General features: G+C 40.6%; 1 protein-coding gene across 3 annotated transcripts in view; it reads left to right on the forward strand.

Annotated features, from left to right (window-relative positions):
* The window catches only part of DISC1 (DISC1 scaffold protein), a 394,443-nt gene that overhangs the window by 65,043 nt on the left and 307,653 nt on the right, over positions 1-21,747 (forward strand). For all 3 annotated transcript variants that reach the window (XM_007989799.3, XM_073011848.1, XM_073011849.1), the window contains exon 3: positions 3,901-3,970. In XM_007989799.3, the coding sequence (XP_007987990.3) occupies positions 3,901-3,970 (70 nt within the window). The remainder of the gene's footprint in view (positions 1-3,900; positions 3,971-21,747) is intronic.

The raw sequence follows: 21,747 nt of genomic DNA on the forward strand, positions 1-21,747 counted from the left end.
GGTGTGAGTTAGAGTGCTGTTGGCCAGAGTACAATGTTTATGGATCATTAATACGTATTAAGTAAGTTGTTTTTAAACAGAAACACACATAGAACAAGGTTATGTGTTGATTGATTGAGGAAAGTATTCTGACCAGGGGCTCACGGGAACCTACCCTGTATTTCCTCCTAGGAGCAATGCTTCATTATTCCCTAATTCAGTATTCACAGAAACTTTATGGAACATAACTACAGTACTGTGAATAAGGAGAATCAACTGTGTATATTTTATGCTGTTTAGCAATCGCTGCTTAGCAAGATTTCCAGAGGTTGTGTGGGACTGAGAGGCTAGTAATAAAGGCAGTTGGTGATCAGGCATGCAGAGGAGGGGAAGTGGAGTGGGCCCTGCAAGGTAGGCTCCACCTAAGGCCATGGAAACTGGTGAAAAAGGAAGGACTGTGCCTGCAGGGCATGATAGGACATTCCACAGGCAGGGTTGTGGTACCGTGCAAGACATGGCCACTGGGGCTGTGCTTCTAGCAAAGATGGGTATTCAGACATATCCTAGGGCAGTCCATTCAAGGCCTTATAGAGATCACTGGACAAGGTGGGCATCGTGGGGTGGGCTTTGGCTATAAATGAATTTTTTTCTCTGACCCTGTTTCCTGCATTTCTTCAGCTTCTATTCTAATAAATGTTTAACGATACCATTATTTGGGTGTGGTGATGGTAATGCTATAGCTTTATGTGGCCTTCAAACACTCACAGAGCCTTGCTTCTCTCCCTAATATACGGGACTAAGTTAGTGGTAAATTTTGCAGTTGTAATATAGAGCAAGTCAAGGACAAAGGGGTTAATATGATTATTCATTCATTCTTTCATTCATTCAGAAAGTGTTTGTCAATGACAACTAGTACAATGCCTTATGCTAGGCTTTGGAGATTGTGTTAGTTAGGATAGGCTGGTAACAGACACTATGTTACAGGCTCAACACAACAAAATTGTGTTTCTTGCGTATGCTTCGTGTTCCACAGAGGTTTTAGGGGGTCTCTGCTCCATAGAGTCACTCAAGAACCCAGCCTGCACCATCTGAACATGTGCCCCCCTTAGTCACAGACATGAAGAAGAGAATGTTAGGGAGTCCTACAAGAGCGATCAAATGCTTCAGCATAGAGGTAACCCCATCATTGCCACTCATACCCTGTTCAGCAGAACAAGGAGAGAGGCACTTGTACTCTTTCCATGTGCCCAAAGCAGTGGAAAAATCAAGTGAGGGTAAGTACTAGCGTCTTATACATGGATGCAAAATAGTTCTTGCCCTCCAGATGCTCAAGGTCGAATGATATACACAGATAAAACCAAACAAAGCAAAATGATGGCTATAGCCTGGTGTAGTAAGTCCTCCGTTCTTCCAGTGGCTCAGAAAACAAAAAACAAAAAACAAAACAAACATTGGCATCATCCTGGTGCGTTTTCCTCAGACCCCACCTGTGAGGTATTAGCAAATCCTGTTGGCTCTATATTTAACCAGTGATCTTTTGAATATATCCGGAATCAGATCACATCTTACCATCTTTGCCATTGCCACCATCCTCACTATCATCCAAGCTCCTGTCGTCTCCTTCCTGAACGTTACTATGGCCTCTTACCTGGCCTCCCTTCTTTTGCTCTTACTAACAGCAGCCAGAGTGAAACTGTTTAAAATGTAAGTCAGATCATGTGCTCTTCCACCCCAAACTCTCCAGTGGCCCCCATGAACTTCAGAGTAAAATCAGAACTTTTAAATGGTCTTCGTGTCTCTTCTTGACACAGTCCTCATTACCTGTGTGACCTCGTTTTCTACAGTTTTCCCTTCCATCAATCTGTCCCAGATCCAGTGGCATTCTTGCTCCCACTTGCTTTTCATTTCACGTTCACTTCTTGCTTTCTTACCAGAAACACTTCTGCCTGAGCCTTTGTACTGGTTCTTCCCTCTGTGGCAATGTTTTTCTCCCAGACAGCCTCATGGTTCACTACCTTACCGCTTTTAAATCTTTGCGTAATTGTTACCATCTCAAGGAGATCAGATTTCAAATTGCAACCTCCACCCTCTACCAGCATCCCTGATCCCCATAATGTGGTTCTCCCTTTTCCTTTTTCATAGCATTAGTCACTTGCTAAGGTGCCATAAAACTTACAGTTGACCCTTGGAACAACAGGGATTTGAGCTGCAAGGGTCACTTATATGCAGTTTCTCTTTCACTCTGCCACCCCTGAGACAGCAAGACCAACCCCTCTTCCTCCTCCTCAACCTACTCAAGTTGAAGATGATGAGGATGAAGACCTTGATGATGACCCACTTCCACTTAATGAATAGGAAGTTTATTTTCTATTTTTAAAGATTTTTTTGTCATCTAGTCCATGTTGGATTTATTTTTTTCTCAATGATTTTTAAATAACATTTTCTTTTTTCCAGTTTGCTTTTATTGTAAGAATACAGCATATAATACAAAATGTGTGTTAATCAACTGTTTATGTTTTTGGTAAGGTGTCTGGTCAACAGTCAGCTATTAGTAGTTAAGTTTTGGGGAAGTCAGTTCTACACAGATTTTCAACTGTGAGGGCAGGGGTTGGTGCCCATAATCCTTGTGTTGTTCAAGGGCTGACTGTATTATGTTTTTGCCTAGAATGTAAGTCTAGAGGGCTAAGCATTTTATGATGTATCCTTGGTACACCAACACAATACAAACAGGGCCTGATACCTAAGAGGCACTCAGTAAATATTTGTTGAATGGGTCTGTGAATAGAAGCAAGTACAGGTCACAATGGAGGTATAGAGGAGGGACATTTAACACAGACTGGAGGAGACAGCACTTGTGCTAGGGGTTGAAGGAAATGTAGGTGTGAGCCAGGCAAAGAAGGAGGAAGACGTTTTTCAGGGAGCAAGCCCAAATCCATTCATTGGTAGGCCAAGGATTCATTGTCAGTAAATCTTTGGGTCTCCTGTTGAGAAGAACAATGATTGTATTGGTCAGTTCTCATGCTGCTAATAAAGACATACCCAAGAAAGAGGTTTAATGGACTCACAGTTCCATATTGTTGGGGAGGCCTCACAATCATGGTGGAAGGCAAAGGAGGAGAAAGGCACATCTTACATGGTGGCAGGCAAGAGGGAGCTTGTGCAGGGGGACTCCCTTTTATAAAACCATCAGATCTCATGAGACTTACTAATTATCATGAGAACAGCATGGGAAAGACCCACCTCCATGATTGAATGACCTCCCACAACATGTGGGAATTATGGGAGCTACAGTTCAAGATGAGATTTGGGTGGGGACACAGCCAGACCATATCAGTGTTGCTAAGTCAACCTATTGGTAACACTCAGAGAAGTAACTGGATCACTGAGTCTCCATGTGGGTTAAATAAGACTGTGCCCTTTTCTGTAATGGAAAATATTTGAACCTTAGGGCTTCTCAGAAGCGTTTTGTGAGAGCTTTGCCATCATTCTTACTCAAGCTTTCAGGATGACCTGCTGAGCTTAAGTTCATGCTCTTTTTCTCTTGGCTTCTCTTCCAGTTTTGGTGTGTTTACCTTCATAAGTTTAATGTGATGTTTAGAACAGAGACCATTTGGTCAGGAAACTTGTGTTCCTTCTCCTTATGCATTTCTTCATGCGGATAAAGGCACAGTGTGATGTTTTTGTTTAAAATAAAATAACATTTTAACTTTTTATGTGGATGTTATGCTCAAATTACATTTATTCTTTACATAAGCTCTTTTTTTGGAGAAACTAATGCATCTGGCATTGAAAAAAATGTGCATTTTTTAAAAGAGAATGAAGTTCATTTTGAAATAGTTTCTAAATGTTCTTAGTTTTCACAAAAATGTTTGCTTGAATTCTATCATAATTCTTTATTTTTTCCCCTTTATACCAACATAGGTAATATCCTTAAGATTAAAACTTCAGAAACTTCAAGAAGATGCAATTGAGAATGATGATTATGATAAAGGTGAGTTTTAATTTGTTTATTGATTGTTTTCTCATCATGTCCCATTTTCTTTCCACCTTTACTCATATCTACCTTTTAAGTCCCAAATGAATTGTACAATCTGTTCCTCTGATCATCTCCACCAGAGAATAGTTGACTCTTTTACAGCATTATTGTTTTGTGGATTTCAAAGTACTTTGTGAACATTAATCCTTTGGGTTAGAAATATAACCTTATCAGTTGTCCAGAAACACTTAACATACTCACACAATAAAAATTATATTAGTCTGCCCATGGTGTGATATATCTATAATCCATTTGTTCATAAAAAATATTTGTCTGACACCTATTATGTGCTGGGTAATATGGGAGGCAATAGGAAAGTAAGACAGACATGATGTCCGCCCTTGTAATGCCAGTAAACATAAGCCTTCGTGGGACTTTCTGACTTCATAATTTCCAGAACCAGAGATCAGAAATGAGGTGAATTTGAGAAATGTCAGACTGTGCCAAAGGGGGTCACATGCGTCAAATTTCCACATACATGGCCTAAAATACCCAAGATAAAAAGGAGAAATTGCAACATCAGACCAGAGATAGAGGGATTGATCTGAGGCCAGAAAAACAAACAAACAAACAAACAAAAAACAATTAAAATGAGGCACCAAAATAGAAGTTGGGCTGGAAGCAGATGAGGGCTGACATGGGGGTTGAATGGGCACAGGGTAGACTGAGTCAAAGGAAAGCTTTCAGGTGTGGTTGTCCTAGTAACAATCCTGAAAACTTTAGATGCTCATTGCGAGATCTCACATCCATTTCTGCTGGGTGTGGGAAAGAGAAAGGGCTGAAAATGACATCTAGATTCCCCTAGGCACCTACTAACTTGATAGATACTCCTGGTATTGAGCAAGTTAGGACACCCAGGATTGGTATGGAAATGGAATGTAGGTTTAAGGATTCTTCTGGAAGCTGGTTAGCCTTAAGGCATGGGTCTTCAGCCTTCTTAGCTCATATGACATTCTCATTATATATGTCATATACTGTTGGAATTAGGGCACTATGGGAATAAGATAAGTGATTTCCAAAAGGAGGTAGAAAATCCTGTTCTAGGAAATGCTGTTGCATGTTCTCACCACCTATTCATTGCAGTTGAGTTTAGAAAGTCATGGGGCATGGGAGGAAGGGAGGAAGGACTGGAGAGGGGAGGGATTCTTGACATTCTCCCAGTCCTCCTTCTACAGGCCACTTGATTTCATAATAACACTAGGTGGAGGATGAGGTGCCTGAGAGAGGAGGCAAGTTGGAGGCAGGGGAAGGCACCCCTCAAGCCCAGCGTCAGCGGCTTCAGCCCGGGCACAGCTGTAGGTAGGGAGAAAATGAGCTATTCCTGGGCCAGGGCTCACCTGCTGGGTTTCATCTATGAGAGATAATTACATCTAGCTTTGAAGCTCCCCAGTATTGCACAGATTTATTTTTATTACCATAGGTTGAGTCCTGGTCTCTCTAGATTTAATGACACTGTAACACATAAAGCTTACAATGCAAGTGAAAAAGCAGGCCAATCAGGCCCTAGTTTGTCCCCTGTTCTTGCTCAGGACCTGGTGAACTTTCTAGACTTGGTTCTCTCAATGGACTTCATTAAATGGAGACCTCGCTTCTTTAGTCTTTTCTCCAAGCATTCTGCAACACCTAAGGGAATGGGGTTTGATAGGATACACCTCATCAGGGAAGCTCGGAGAATACAGGCACCTTCTTTAGTGTTTCTGCCTTTTTCTGTTCTTGTTGGTACCTCACTACTTACTGCATCAGGAGTTTCAGGGTGGGCTCAGCATTCTGTGTTTTCTCAAGCCTTCCTGGTGACTGGGGTGTGTCCTGAGGCTTGAGAAAACACTGGTGCAGAGCTCATGCCAGTGAGAGCCAGGCCTTCGGGGCAGCAGCCAGCCGAGCCCTGAAAGAGGAGTTGAGTCTGTGGGCTGTGTCCTTCCTGATCCACCAGAAATCTGTGCAGCAGACAAGCATCCTGGTAGGCACAGGACACATGATTTACATGCCACTCCCCTTGCCTTCTTCCTGATCCCATAAACCCGATTCAGTGCGTTGAGAGATAAATGTTCTTGTGCAATATGCACAATGCCTGGCATATAGGAGGCAGGCCCTCAGGAAATGTGTTGTGAGGGAATTAATTAATAAGTGACTTGCGTCTGAATGCATGGAGGCTGTGGATGGCAAGCTAGAGTGAATGAGGAGAAAGCACTCTTGCCACCTGAAGGTGGGCTTAGTTCTCAGCTCGTCTGCAGTGCCTAGGATGGGGGGTGGCAGTGGCTGAAGGGGAAGATCTTTGCATAGAAATTGGCTTATGTGGTGCGGTAGCTCACACCTGTAATCCCAGCACTTTGGGAGGCCGAGGCAGGCGGATCACGAGGTCAGGAGATCGAGACCATCCTGGCTAACACGGTGAAACCCCGTCTCTACTAAAAAATACAAAAAATTAGCCAGGCATGGTGGCAGGCACCTCTAGTCCCAGCTGCTCAGGAGGCTGAGGCAGGAGAATGGCGTGAACCCAGGAGGCAGAGCTTGCAGTGAGCCGAGATTGTGGCCACAGTACTCCAGCCTGGGTGACAGAGCGAGACTCCATCTCAAAAAAAAAAAAAAAAGAAAAAAAAGAAAAAAAAAAGAATTTGGCTTATGTGAAAAATATCTATTAAGTATCCATTGTATATAACAGCACTTCTCAGACTTTAATGTGCTGTGAATAACCTGGGTAGGTAATGGATTAAAATGAAGATTCTGATTAAGTAGGACTGGGGTGGGGTGGGAGACTCCATTTCTAATGATCTCCCAAATCATGTGCATACTGCGAGCCTGTGAGCCACACTTAGAGTAATAATGGCATATAAGAAATCGAAACAACACCGGGTTTAGGGCATACCGAATGCTGTCCTCAAGATCTGCATCTCAAGGAGTACGCAGTGCAGGAGGGGAAACTGGATAATACACAGTAAGAATAATAAAGCTATACATAATATGTCCATTAAGATAAAGACAGACCAGGTGGGTGGATCACGACGAGGTCAGGAGTTTGAGACTGGCCTAGCCAACATAGTAAAACCCCGTCTCTACTAAAAATACAAAAAATTAGCTGTGCATGGTGGCAGGCACCTGTAATCCCAGCTACTCGGGAGGCTGAGGCAGGAGAATCGCTTGAACCCAGGAGGCAGAGGTTGCAGTGAGCCGAGATTGCGCCATTGCGCTCCAGTCTGGGCAAGAGTGCGAGACTCCATCTCAAAAAAAAAAAAAAAAAATCGTAAAGAGAAAAGACAGACAAAGACAATCCCAAAAGCAGACAAATGACTTCTTCCAGAGCTCTTGGGGTGGGTGAAGAATCAGAGCAGTGGAGGAGGAGACAGTTTAGAGGGGTCCTGAAGGATGGGTTTGATGCAACAGGCAGGCATTCCAGCAAAGAGAAGAGGGAGAAAGGGACTTGCAACTGACTATGGTTTGAAATGGATCACAAAAGGGCTCAGTGCTTGGATTTGTCAGTGATCAGTAAATTATTATAAATTGATCACTAAGTCATTAGGAAAGTTTGGAAGACATAAAGGTAGAGAATTTGTTGTTATGAGATTTATTCAAATAAGATTTGAATACAATTTCCTCTCTCATATAGTGTATTGAGGGTAACTCTTAAACATTTTAAGAATTGTTGAGTTTTTTTTTCAGTTTTTACTTGAATTTGCTCCTTTTTCTCTGTTAGGAGCAGCTGTGCAGCCCTGCTCTGTCTCGGGGGAAGGGGTCTGCCGGAATCTGAGAGGTTTGCCAGAAGAAACGAGAGGGTGACCTTATCTCCCTTGGTTTTTGTTGCTTTTTTTTTTTTTTTTTTTGCTCTTTTTTTCTTTCCAGTTTCACTCATAAAAATGACTTTGTGTTCCAAAGAAAGAAGCAGTTGGCACAGAATAGAGAGTTCCATGTTTTATTTCATCAAAGTGCTGGCAAATTTCCCCACTAATGCCTTGTGGGAAAACCTTCCCAGGCTCTAATTACATCTCTCCATCACTAGGGAAGTAAAGTTAATATTTCCTTATATTCTTACATAAGGTGGGAGGGCTTGGGAGAAAAAGAATAAGGCTTTTGATTAATAGTATTTGCATAACGTCCTTCTCCAGGAGCTTTCATTAGGTTCATTGCATTAATGCCTGTCCCATGCTTATGGTCAGTTGAGGGGTAAGTTTGACACCTCAGGGTCCTGCAGAGACAGGAACCGTGGTCAGTACTGGAGATAAGGATTCCAGCTCTGACCTGAGTGGGGCAGAGGAAAGGTGGGCGTGGACAACAAGTTTCCATGTGGTTACTGTTCTAGTTGTTCCTGCACCTGTTTGTGCCCCATGATATCCCCCTGGCTGCTCTTGTCCCATGTCCACCAGGGACCATGCTCACCTCCACTTCTGATGTGAGCAAGGAGAGATTGTGAAAAGGAAGGAACACAATTTTGGGAACCCAGCATTTCGGTGACTTATATCAATGTGACATATAGTGCAGCTGGCTTCACTCTGCTTCTTTAGAATTTCCTTCTTGGAGTAAAAGTAGCCATTGTATTACTTTCTCTATCCTTTGTCTCAACTCATATCCATTATGACACAATTCTTACATAATATGACACAATTCTAGTATAATAAACATTCTAGTATAATGACAGACATTGAAAGAAAAATGATGGCGGCCGAGGCCAAGCATAAAAACACGTTAGGGTGAGACCAGCTTTTGTCTAAATTACCATAATATCCCTTTTTCTGAATTATGTCTTGAACAAGATTTCTCTATCCTCAGTTACTCTTCAGTGATGGTGTGCAAATTTCCCAACCTGATACCACTTTCCTTCGCAGGGAACCTGCCTTACACCTCCCACAGGGTTTGGTGTCTCAGTGGCTTCCAGGAGCCTGGCAGTTAGAACCAGAATCCCTGCCACAGAACTGTTGATGTGACTGAACACAGCACAACCCCAAAGATTTCCTTTTCCCTGCGTTTCATTCCAGTCTAGAAAGAAGAAAACAAGATTGAATAGAATGGGCCATTCTTATATCCTCAGGACTGCCAGGTCGTTGGGAGGTGGATGCCATTTGGGGGCCCCTGGAACATAAATGCTTTTCTTGGCAGCCTGTATCATTTTGCTTGCTGACTTAAAAAGTAGACTGCAGTTGAAATCTGCTCAGAGAGACAGGTCCAGCAAAACTGTCACTTTCTAATGTCTGTACAGAAAAAAAGTGAACATGACCACTGGTGCAATTTCCACTTGCAGCTCCCTTGAACAAGGCACTTCCCTCCCTCCCTGCACACCGGGACTTCAGATTGTTCTTGGTGGTGGTCTGTAGAGCTCTCCCTCCCTTTGCTGTGAGACCTGCTTGCAATATCACCTTGTCCTGGTATACTAACAAAATCTATTGATTAAAACCCAAATCAACAGCACAAATCTCGAGTACGTGTCATGAGACTCGCTACATCCTTAGCACCTACGAAAAATGCCAACACTTAGACCTGCAAACACAAACGGGAGATGGTCAAAGTCACCATTGGCTATGATCTCTGCCCTTAATTTACAGAATTGTAAATTCTCCTGCAAACAAGAAAACAAGCTAAGATAGTGCAACCAAGTAAAAGAAATGCATTTTATGTTTCCTCTTTTTATGATATGTTTGTTTTATTAGATAGCTGCTGCTCTGGTGCCGATCATAATATCAAAAGACACAATCCCGAATGCCGTCATCCCGAATGTTGAAATCTCCCAAAATTAAATCCCTAAAACCCCAAATGCCTAAAGTCTAAATCCCTAAAGTCTAAAATCCCTAACATCTGCAATCCTGAAAAACCACAATCCTGAAAGATTAAAATCCCACATGCTGTAATTCTGAAAGCCAAATTCTGGGGAAAGGATTTAGTGAGTTTTTAGTTGCGTCATGTTAGTTACATCACGGTAGTTGGAACTATTACCTTTTTATTGTCTTTATTTGGAAATTAGATATGGTTTAAGAAGATGCATATAGGTGCCAAGCTGACAAGGGATGGACTTGTGGACTTAATTTTAAGTGTCAACTTGATTAGATTAAGGAATACCTTGAAACCTGGTAAAGCATTATTTTGGGTGTTTCTTTGAGGGTATTTCCGCAGAGATTAGTGTGAGTCTGTGTGGACTAGGTAGGGAAGATCCGTGTTTAATGTTGGCAGGCACCATCCAATCATCAAGGGCCCAGAGAAAACAAATGCAGAAGGCAAATTGGTCTCTCTCTGAGAACTGAGACGGACTTTTTCCTGACTCCAGGGACATCAGAAATCTGACTGCATGAAAGTGCATTATAACAACGTTGACTTTGTGTGTAAGCACTGTGTGTATACATAACAATGCTGGGATTTCCTCAACAGATGAAGAGATGTTTGGACACCTGCATTTGTGAAAAATAAGATTTCTTGAGATCTCCGCTCTTTGGGTGGCCGCATATGAGCCCCTTTGCAGGTCTGTTCCATGGTGGGCACTTTCCCATTCGTTGCCTGATTACATCACGTGATTACTGTGGGAGGAATTGTCACTATCATTGCTTTTCAATTGCGGTCACAGAAGCTGCTGAGAGGGAGGCCCAGCTGTGTGCTCTGTCCACTCTACCAATATGCCTCCCATCCCTACTGGGTCTAGAGCATTTTGTATCCCACTGTGGAAGACTGAGGTTTGTAGACAGTTGAGGACAAAACTTAGCTAGGAAGTTTCTGACTTCTGGAAGCTCTTATTTACATGACAGTGAGGAAAGGAACAGATGAGTGCTCTACACTGGGAGGTAGCAGGAAAATTTTCCACAATTTTATCTAAAAAATTAGTCTATTTTTATCAAAAAACAAGTGCTAATTAGGAAATTAGCTCGTGTTAATCTTCAGCATTGTTCTCAGAAGAGCATAAGCTTGTATATCTGCTTCCTCTTAAGTAAAAACTTAAAAATTGGGAGATGGGCTGTACATTAAGACAAAAATACCACAGGAAGAGAATATGAACAAAATGTCATTTATTTAGTTTGGTTGCATTGTCTTAGCTTCTCTTCCTGCTTACAGGAGAATTTAAAATTCTGTAAGTTAAAGGCAGAGATCATAGCCAATGGTGACTTTGAGCATTGCCCATTTGTGTTTGCAGGTCTGTGTTGGCATTTTTCATGGGTGCTAAGGGTGCATGCAGTGAGTCAAGTGACATCTACTTGAGATTTTAGCTTTTTGCACAGATGCAAAAGCTTATTGGCATCTGATGTACTTCCCTCTCATTCACAGCATAAAATGTGATTTCACGGTGATGCCTTTTCTCCTTGGTATTGCATCTGGGTACACACTTGGCTCTTTCTTAGGTTTTGGTGGGATTTCTTGGAACCCCTGCAGCTCTGGAGGTGGAAGCACAGTGGCATGAACATTCCTTCCTAACGGCCATGTCATGGTGTGTTTCTGTCCGGGAATGGGACCATGCTGCTTTGCCTTCCCTGCCCATGAGGACATCAGTCTGTCCTATAAGGATCACTTGGAATGTTATCATGGTACATTATTCATGATAAACTCTGACAGCTTCAAGGTTAGATGTGCTGCTTAATACAAAACACCAAGCCAAGCCAAAAGCATTTTTTTTCCTCTCCTCTATTTCCTCTTCCCAAATGGTTCTTAGCTGAAACTTGTACATGCTTTCCTACTAGCTGAGCTGTAGCAGGAAGCTGTGCCAACAGTGGACACATCTAACTCACGTTTTATGCATCTGCCTATGAGAATCTGTAAGAGACACAAGCTTTTCATGTTGTAGAATCTGGTTGATGAAGCAGAATGTGGTTCGAGAAGTCTCTCTTGCACTTAGAAGACTAATTTGGAAGCTGCTCTCAGGTTTTCTGTGCTTCTTCTGCCCTCTTAGAATGGCTAAGAGGCTGCCTGGGATCCCAGGTAGGTCTTGGCCCTAAGGCCTCAGCTACTCCGTAGAAGGTGGTCAGACAGGATGAGGCAGTGACTTCGATCATCTAGAGCCTCACACCTGTAATCCTAGCACTTTGGAAGACTAAGGCAGGAGAATTGCTTGAGCCCAGGAGTTTGAGACCAGCCTCAGCAACACTGTGAGATCCCTTCTCTACAAAAAAATGACAAAAACAATTAGCTAAGCACAATGTCGTGCACTTGTGTTCCCAGCTACTCGGGAGGTGGAGGTGGGAACACTGTTTTAGCCTGGGAGGCTGAGGCTGCAGTGAGCTATGATTGTGCCACTGCACTCCACTCCTGCCTGGGTACAGAGCAAGACCCTGTCTCAAAAACCAACCAACCAACCAACCAACCAACAGAAAACTCAATAGAAATGAAAGGGATGTGCTAATGATCGGATGCAAACCCCCAAATTGACATGAACCTTCCCATTACAGCAATTTTAGGTCCAAACTGTCTCTGTATTTGATGCAAATGGTTGATTTACACTTAGTAGGAAGTCTGCTTGGACTGCCTTGGCAAAGTACTACAGACTGTGTGGTTTAAACAATAGAAACTTATTGTCTCACCGTTCTGGAGGTTGGAATTCTACATCAAGTTGAGAGTAGGGTTGGTCTCTTCTGAGGTCTGTCTCTTTGGCTTGCAGACAGCTGCGTTCTTTTCTCCTTGTGTCTTCACGCAGTCTTCCCTCTGTACACATTGGTGTCTGAATCTCTTTTGATAAGGACACCAGTCATACTGGATTCGGATGCCTCCTCATGACCTCATTGAAACTGAATGGACCTCTTCAAAGGTCCTGTCTCCAAATACAATTAAATTCTGAGGTCCTGGGGGTTAGGATTCCAACATATGAATGTTGCAAGGGACACAATTTAGCCTGAAACAGGAGGCCTAAAGGGCTCAGGACAGAGCTAAATACTAAACACATTCAGGTATTTTTACAAAATTTGAATAATTTGGTTTGACTATCTGTGGTCATATGTAGAGATTTGATTGAAACTTTTTATTTTTTTTAAAGCAGACTTTTTGACACCAGTAAGTTGATTCTTCCCACAAGTGAACTTAGCTGGTTTTCACATTTTGTTTATCTCAGAGCCTGGCTCTTGGGCCAGTATATCACGGTCACAAACGACCATCTACTGAATATTTGCCAGAATTACCATGCCATGGTGGACAAACTATGCATAAAAAAATAACCCACGTTCAAGGAGTATACAGCCTAGCTGGAATAAAATATAAATAGTACAAATATGTGAAACTTCAGCTATCATTATAATTGATTTTTTTTTTTTTTAAGAATTGATGTTTGTTTGTGTATGAGGACATATTTCTTTTTTTCTTTTTCTTTTTTTTTTTATTTTGAGACAGAGTCTTGCTCTGTTGCTCAGGCTGGAGTGCAGTGGCGCGATCTTGGCTCACTACAAGCTCCACCTCCTGGGTTCATGCCATTCTCCTGCCTCAGCCTCCCAAGTAGCTGGGACTACAGGTGCATGCCGCCATGCCTGGCTAATTTTTTTTTTTTTTCCAGTAGAGACAGGGTTTCACCATATTAACAAGGATGGTCTCAATCTCCTGACCTTGTGCTCCACCCGTCTTGGCCTCCCAAAGTGCTGGGATTACAGGCATGAGCCACCGCGCCTGGCCATGAAGACATATTTCAATAGGCAGAGACACAAATTAACCTAGTACCAGCTGAAAAGAGGACTTATTATTTGGTGTGACCAGAGGTGGCAAGAGTGATCAGAACTAACAGTTCCTTCACTTTTTTCTCTGTATTGTGGCTTATTCTTTCAAACCCCTTGTTTCAGTTATCTATTGCTGCATGTGGTAGGCTGAATGATACCCACCCCTTCCCAAAGATATCCACATCCTACTCCTTGGAACCTATAAATGTTACCATATTTGGAAAAGGGGCTCTGCAGATGTGACTGAATTAGAGATCTTGATGAGGACATCATCCCAGATTATCTGAGGTGGGTCCTATATGACATCAGATCATGTCTGAGAGAGGCAGAGGGAGACTGGACCAACTGAAGAGGACGTGGTGATGTGACCACAGAGGCAGAGATTGGAGTAGTGGCTCCAAGCTAAGGAATTCCAGCAGCCGCTGGAAGAGACAAGGACAGGATTTTCCCCAAGAATGTTGGGAGGGAATACAGTCCATCAATACCTTGATTTTATCTCAGTAAAACTGATTTCAGACTTCTGGCTTCTGAAACCGTGAGAGAATACATTTATGTTGTTTTAAGCCTGTAAGTTTGTGATAATTAGTTACATCAGCCACATCCAACTTACATACGGAATAACCACCACAAAACTTAAAACAGTGTCAAAGAGTTATGTTAGCAAAATGGTAGTTTGCAGCTCCAACTTTGTTTCCCCACAGAAACATCAAAAAACGAACAGAAACCATTAGAGCCAACATGGTCAGAACTCTGGAAAATAGGCAAAAGTTTACAGCAACCAAGCAAACACTGAATAAAGAAAAAGGCCACTTGAAAATGGTAGGAAACTTTGTAGCATTTTTATTTACCCAACCTTCTCTCTAGCAAGACAGTTCTCTTGATGATGACAGCCTTCATTCCCAGTGTAGGACCCTGGTCCTTGATTACAGAGGGACTAGAGAAGACCTTACTTATTGTGGATGTCTGTTCTAACCTGTCTGGGGGCTACCTTAAGGACTGACATAGGCATGTATCTCTGTTTAACCTAACTCAGAACATAGGCTGGAAAAATGGCAGGCATTGCTTGCAAATGCTCAAAGTGAACTAACAAACTGCAAAAACCTGGGGCGAAAGATTACTGGTTGAGGTGTACAATAGGCCATCTAAAGTCCAGGTGCAAAAGCTGGGAGAGAGTCTGTGGGAAATTAGGACATTCAAAAGCACCATGTATACAGGAAAATGTAGAAAGCCATGCGTATATTTGGGGCAAGATGCATGCTAAGAAAATAGGAGAGAAGACCCTAAGCTTTCACTTCAGACTGATCCTTGAGTTAGGTGTAAGGTTGGGTAAGTATTTTAGGAGTTCCCCAGCACAGAGCCAATCTGCAAAGACTGGGAAAGGAAGTTTGGAAAAGTACCTACAAATAGACTATTATAGCCATCAAAAATAAACACCAGCAAACCCTGGGGAAGGGTGAGAGTCTGATAGTCAGTTTACATTATAATATTTAAGTGCCCAATGTTCAACAAAATATCACAAGGCATACAAAGAAATGAGAACACATGGCCCATTCAAAGAGGCAAAATAAGTGGATGGAAACTATCCCTGAGAAAGCCCAGACATCAAATTTATTAGACAAATACTTTAAAATGATTGTCTTGATGTCCAAAGAACTAAAAAAAAAACACGGACAAAGAACTAAAGGAAACCAGAAAGACAATATATGGACAAAATGAGAAGATAAATAAAGTGACAGAAATTATAAAAATGGATCAAACAGAAATTCTGAAGCTGAAAACTGAAAACTTAAATGAAGAATTTACTAGAGGGTTTGACAGAAGATTTGAGCAGGCAGAACAAAGAATCAGTGAATTTGAAGATACTACAATGGAAATTATTGAGTTTAAAGAGCAGAAAGCAAAAAGAATGAAGAGAAGTAAAGAGAACTGAAGGGACCTCTAGGACATCATGAAGCAGTTATATATACATGTATATACACATGTATACATACACGTATATGTATATATGTGTATACACACACACACACACACACACGTATATATGAGTTTCAAAAGGAGGAGAGATAAAGGGCCAGAAAGAATATCTGAAGAAATAATGGCTGAAGACCACTTTCTAAATTTGTTGAAAGACATGAATCTACAAATTCAAGAGCTCAATGGACTATAAACTCAAAGAGATTATATGGAAACACATTATAATTAAACTGTCAAAAGCCAAAGACATAAAGAATCTTGAAAGTAGCAAGAAAGAAACAATTTGCCACATACAAGAGATCCTCAATACGTTAACAGCAATTTTCTCGTCAGTAATCATAGAGGCCAAAAGGCAATTGGATGACATGTTTAAAGTGTGGAAAGAGGGGGCAAGGGAAGGGAGAACATTAGGACAAATGCCTAATGCATGTGGGGCTTAAAACCTAGATGATGGGTTGATAGGTGCAGCAAACCACCACGGCACATGTATACCTATGTAACAAACCTGCACGTTCTGTACATGTATCCCAGAACTTAAAGTAAAATAAAAAAAAATAAAGTGTGGAAATTCTATACTCAGCAAAATTCTTCTTCAAAAATGGAGGGGGAAATTAAGACATTCTCAGATTTTAAAAAGAGCTGAGGAAGTTTATTAGCACTAGACCTGCTCTTTAAGAAATACTAAAGGGAGTCCTACAGGTTAAAATGGAAGGACACTAGACAGCAGCTTATATGAAGAAATATGAGATCTCAGTAAAGGTAAATATATTGATAAATATAAAAGCCAGCATTGTTGTATTTTTGATTTATAGCTTCACTTTTTATTTTTTTCGTGATTTGAAAGACAACTACAGAACATTTATTATTTATAAAGTCACAAATCTATGTTACTGGGCACACAGGGTAAAAAGATGGAATTTGTGACAATAATAATGTAAGGAAGGGTGGAACCGTATAAGAGCAGAGATTTTATATGCTATTGAAGTTGGTATCAGTTAAAATTAGATTGTTATAACTTTAAGAATGTAAATGTAATCCCTATGGCAACCACAAATAAAATATGCACAAAAGGAAACGAGAAGGGAAATAAAATGGCTTAATACTAAAAAAGTCAACTAAACACAAAACAAGGCAGTAATGGAGGAAATGAGGGACAAAAAATGTGTATGGTATGTGGAAAATAAATAACAAAATGGCAGAATTAAGTTCTTCTCTATCAGTAATTACTTTATTATTATTATTAATTAATTTTTAAGAGCCAAGGCTGGGCGCGATGGCTCACGGCTGTAATTCCAGCACTTTGGGAGATTGAGGCAGGCAGATCACCTGAGGCCAGGAGTTTGAGACCAGCCTGGCCAACATGGTGAAATCCCATCTCTACAAAAATACAAAAATTAGCCAGGTGTGGTGGTGGGCGCCTGTACTTGGGAAGCTGAGGCAGGAGAATTGCTTGAACCTGGGAGGCAGAGGTTGCAGCTGAGATTGTGCCACTGCACTCTAGCCTGGGCAACAGATTGTCTCCAAAAAAAAAAAAAAAAAAAAAAAAAGAGAGAGAGAGAGAAAGAGGGAGACAAGAGCCTCAGTCTGTTACTCAGGCTGGAGTGCAGTGGCATGTTCATAGCTCACTGTAGCCTTGAACTCCTGGGCTCAAGCAATCCTCTCACCTAAGCATTCTAAGTAGCTGGGACTACAGGCACACACCACTGTGCCTGGCTTTTTTTTTTTTTTTTTCCTGTAAGTTATTGGGGTAGGTGGTATTTGGTTACCTGAGTAAGTTCTTTAGTGGTGATTTGTGAGATTTTGGTGCACCCATCACCCGAGCAGTATACACTGCACCATATTTGTAGTCTTTTATCCCTCACCCACCTCCCACTCTTCCCCTCAAGTCCCCAAAGTCCACTGTATCATTCTTATGCCTTTGCGTCCACATAGCTTAGCTATCAGTGAGAACATATGATGCTTGGTTTTCCATTCCTGAGTTACTTCACTTAGAATAATAGTCTCCAATCTCATCCAGGTCACTGCAAATGCTGTTAATTCATTTCTTTTAATGACTGCATAGTATTCCATTGTGTGTGTGTGTGTGTGTGTGTGTATGAGTTTCTTTATCCACTCACTGATTGATGGGCATTTGGGTTGGTTCCACAATTTTGCTATTGTGAATTGTGAATTGTGCCACTATAAACATGTGTGTGCAAGTATCTTTTTTGAATAATGACTTCTTTTCCTTTGGGTAGATACCCAGTAGTGGGATTGCTGGATCAAATGGTAGTTCTACTTTTAATTCTTTAAGGAATTGCCACACTGTTTTCCACAGTGGCTGTAATAGTTTACATTCCCATCAGCAGTGTAGAAGTGTTCCCTGTTTACTGTATCCATGCCAACATCTACTATTGTTTTTTTATTTTTTTGATTATGGCCATTCTTGCAAGAGTAAGGTGGTATCACACTGTGGTTTTGATTCGCATTTCTCTGATCATTAGTGATGTTGAACATTTTTCCTATGTTTCTTGTTCATTTATATATCTTCTTTTGAGACCTGTCTATTCATGTCCTTAGCTCACTTTTTGATGGGATTGTTCGTTTTTTTCTTACTGATTTGTTTGAGTTTGTTGTAGATTCTGTTTATTAATCCTTTTCAGATGCATAGATTATGGAGATTTTTCCCACTCTGTGGGTTCTGTTTACTCTGCTGACTGTTCCTTTTGCCATGCAAAAGCTCTTTAGTTTAATTAGGTCCCAGCTATTCATCTTTGTTTTTATTGCATTTGCTTTTGGGTTCTTGGTCATGAAATCCTTGCCTAACCAATGTCTAGAAGGGTTTTTCCAATATTATCTTCTAAAATTTTTATACTTTCAGGTCTTAGGTTTAAGTCCTTAATCCATCTTGAGTTGAATTTTGTATAAGGTGAGAGATGAGGATCCAGTTTCATTCTCCTACATGTGGCTGGCCAATTATCCCAGCACCATTTGTTGAATAGGGTGCCCTTACCCACTTTATGTTTTTGTTTACTTTGTCGAAGATCAGCTGGCTGTAAGCATTGGGGTTTATTTCTGGTTTCTCTTTTCTATTCCATTGGTCTATGTGCCTATTTTTATACCAGTACCATGCTGTTTTGGGGACTATGGCCTTATAGTATATTTTGAAATCAGGTAATGTGATGCCTCCAGATTTGTTCTTCTTCTTTAGTCTTGCTTTGGCTATGTGGGCTCTTTCATATGGAACATACGAATTTTAGAATTGTTTTTTCAAATTCTGTGACAAATGATGGTGGTATTTTGATGGGGATTGTGTTGAATTTGTAGATTGCTTTGGGCAGTATGGTCATTTTCATAATATTGATTCTTCCCATCCATGAGCATGGGATGTGTTTCCACTTGTTTGTGTCATCTATGAATTCTTTCAGCAGTGTTTTGTAGTTTTCCTTGTAGAGGTCTTTTGATTCCTTGGTTAGGCTAGATAAAATGGATAAAATAGGATTTTTAATCCTGACTCAAGAAGAAATAGAAAATCTTGAAATAAAGAGATGGTGTGAATAATTATCTAAACTGACTCCAGAAGAAATAGAAAATCTTGAAATAAAGAGATGATGTGAATAATAAAAAATCTTCAATATAGAGAAGTCCATGATCAGGTAGCTTCACTGGTTAATTCTAGCAAGAATTTATGAATAATTTAAACCAATTTTTCTCAAGCTCTTCTCAAATGTAGAAGAGAAGGGAAGACTTCATAACTCATTCTGAGGTCAACATTATCCTGATATCAAACAGATGCAGATATCACAAGAAAGAAAATTACAGACCAGTATCCCTTATAAATACAGTTACAAAAATCCTCAACAAAATACTAGCAAGTGAATCCAACAGCATATTAAAAGGATTATACACCACAACCAAGTGGAATTTATGACCACGTAGAATTTATCCTAGGAATTCAAGGGTGCTTCAACATAAGAAAATTACACGACATTAATAGAATGAAGGAAACACACACACACACACACACGCGCGCGCTCATCTCAGTTGATGCAGAAAAGATATTTGACAGAATCTAACACCTTTTCATGATAAAAAATCTGTTAAAACTAGGAATAATATGGGGCTTCCTCAACATGATAAAAAATTTATGAAAATTGATAGTTAACATCGAACTTCTCAAGATTAGGAACAAGATGAGATGCCTCCTTTCACTGTTGTTATTCAACATTGCTCTGCAAGTTATAGTCAGAGCAAAATAGATAAAAGACATCATAATAGAAAGGAACAAGTAAAATTATCTCTATTTGCAGTTGACATTATCCTATATGTAGAAAACCTTAAAGAATCCACAAGAAAGCTGCTAGAGCTAATGAACAAATTCTATGAAGTTTTAGGTGTGAAAGTCAGTCATGTTTTTATCTGCCTAGAATGAACAATCCCAAATGGAAAATAAGAAATAATTCTATTTATAATAGCATTTAAAATAATAAAATACTTGGAAATAAATATAACCAAAGAAGTGAAAGACTTTTACATTAAAACATGTAAAATATATTTTACCTTGAAACATGTAAATAGAGTTTACATTGAAAAATGTAAAATATCCCAGAAATACACCCATATATCTGTGGCCAATTGATTTTTGACAAGGGGTGCCATGTACGTTCAATGGGGGAAAATAGTTCTTTTAACAGGTGGTGCTGGGGCAACTGGATTTTCACATCCAAAGAATAAAGTTGGACTCCTGTCTCACACCTTACACAAAGTTTAACTCCAAATTGTGCAATGATTGTGGACAAAAGTTTGGTGGTTCTTCAAAAAGCTAAACATAGAATCACCATATGATTCAGCAATTCTACTCACAGGTATGTATGAAACAGAGACAGAGAGAAAGAGAGAGAGATGGGGGAGAGAGACAGAAAGAGAGAAGAGAGAGAAACAGAGAGGAGAGAGAGAGAGAAAGAGATAGGAGAGAGAGAGAGACAAGGAGAGACAGAGAAGAGAGACAGAAAGAGAGAGACACAGGGATTGAGAGAGAGAGAAAGATATAGGGAGAGAGATAGAGAGACAGAAAGAGACGGGGGAGTCTCTCACACACACACGCCTGTGCGCACACACAGTATCCTGGAGGAAGCTCTATCATCTTTTATGAATCTATCTTAAGAAATTATGTTGTTACTTCCACCACATGGATTCATTTGGAACAAGTGATCAAAGTTGTCCCATCTTCAAGGGGAGAAGAATTAGACCATTTTTTTTAATGTCAAAGAACTTGTGGGCATATTTTAAAATGATCACACCACTTTATTCCATGTGGCAATTGAAGACTTTTGAATTAACAACACCATGACTAGAGAAGAAGAAAAAGAGACTTCCCCTCTTGGATCCACTATGAAAACCTTCAAGAAAGGATTGGGTTAGGTGCTGACTCCTTGGACCAATGACTATAACCAAAGGGATGAGGTACTGTAATTAGCCAAGCCTGGTTACCTGTCTGTCTCTGTGATGAGGTGGGTACATCTGTTAGGAGAAGATGGGGGAACTGGTGCAGTGCAGATAAAAATTGTAGCTAGTATGCTCGTTGCCTAGTGAAACCTGCACATATGAAGCAATTAGGAATGATTGAGAGCAGCATATGAATTTAAAAATGAGGGATGTTAAAAATACATAAAGAAGATTAAAATGAAAACACTCCTTACAAAGTTCATCCATTTGGTCAATACAGTCATTTCTGTCCCAAAACCTGATATTAGCTTGAAGTTGCCTCTTGCAACAGATTTTCCAGACTTTAGTCTGATGTTTACCGGGAAGCAAAGTAACCTTTGATTGTGTCTGACTGTGGCTGTCTTTCGGGGAGCTTTATGTGCTGGGCTCAGGAAAAGTTCAACCCATCAATAGGTTATCACGTGTATACTCTGGGACTGATTGGACCACATTTTCTCACTGAATTGACTGATTGATGAATTCAGTTGGCAGAATTAACTCTTCTATGTCTACTTGAATTGCCAGTTAGAAATAATTAACTCTTAATCAGGTTGGGCTAGTCAGTACTAACAGCACCTTCATGAGCTGTGAAAATTTTAATGCATTTATTTACATATTCAGTTTTAAATTTTAGTATATTGTTAGTTGAGGTATAGTTTCCAAACAAAGAGCTGTGAAATGTTTAGTAACTGTCTCTGTACC

Source organism: Chlorocebus sabaeus, chromosome 25, assembly GCF_047675955.1.
Source record: "Chlorocebus sabaeus isolate Y175 chromosome 25, mChlSab1.0.hap1, whole genome shotgun sequence".
NCBI classification, from domain to species: domain Eukaryota; kingdom Metazoa; phylum Chordata; class Mammalia; order Primates; family Cercopithecidae; genus Chlorocebus; species Chlorocebus sabaeus.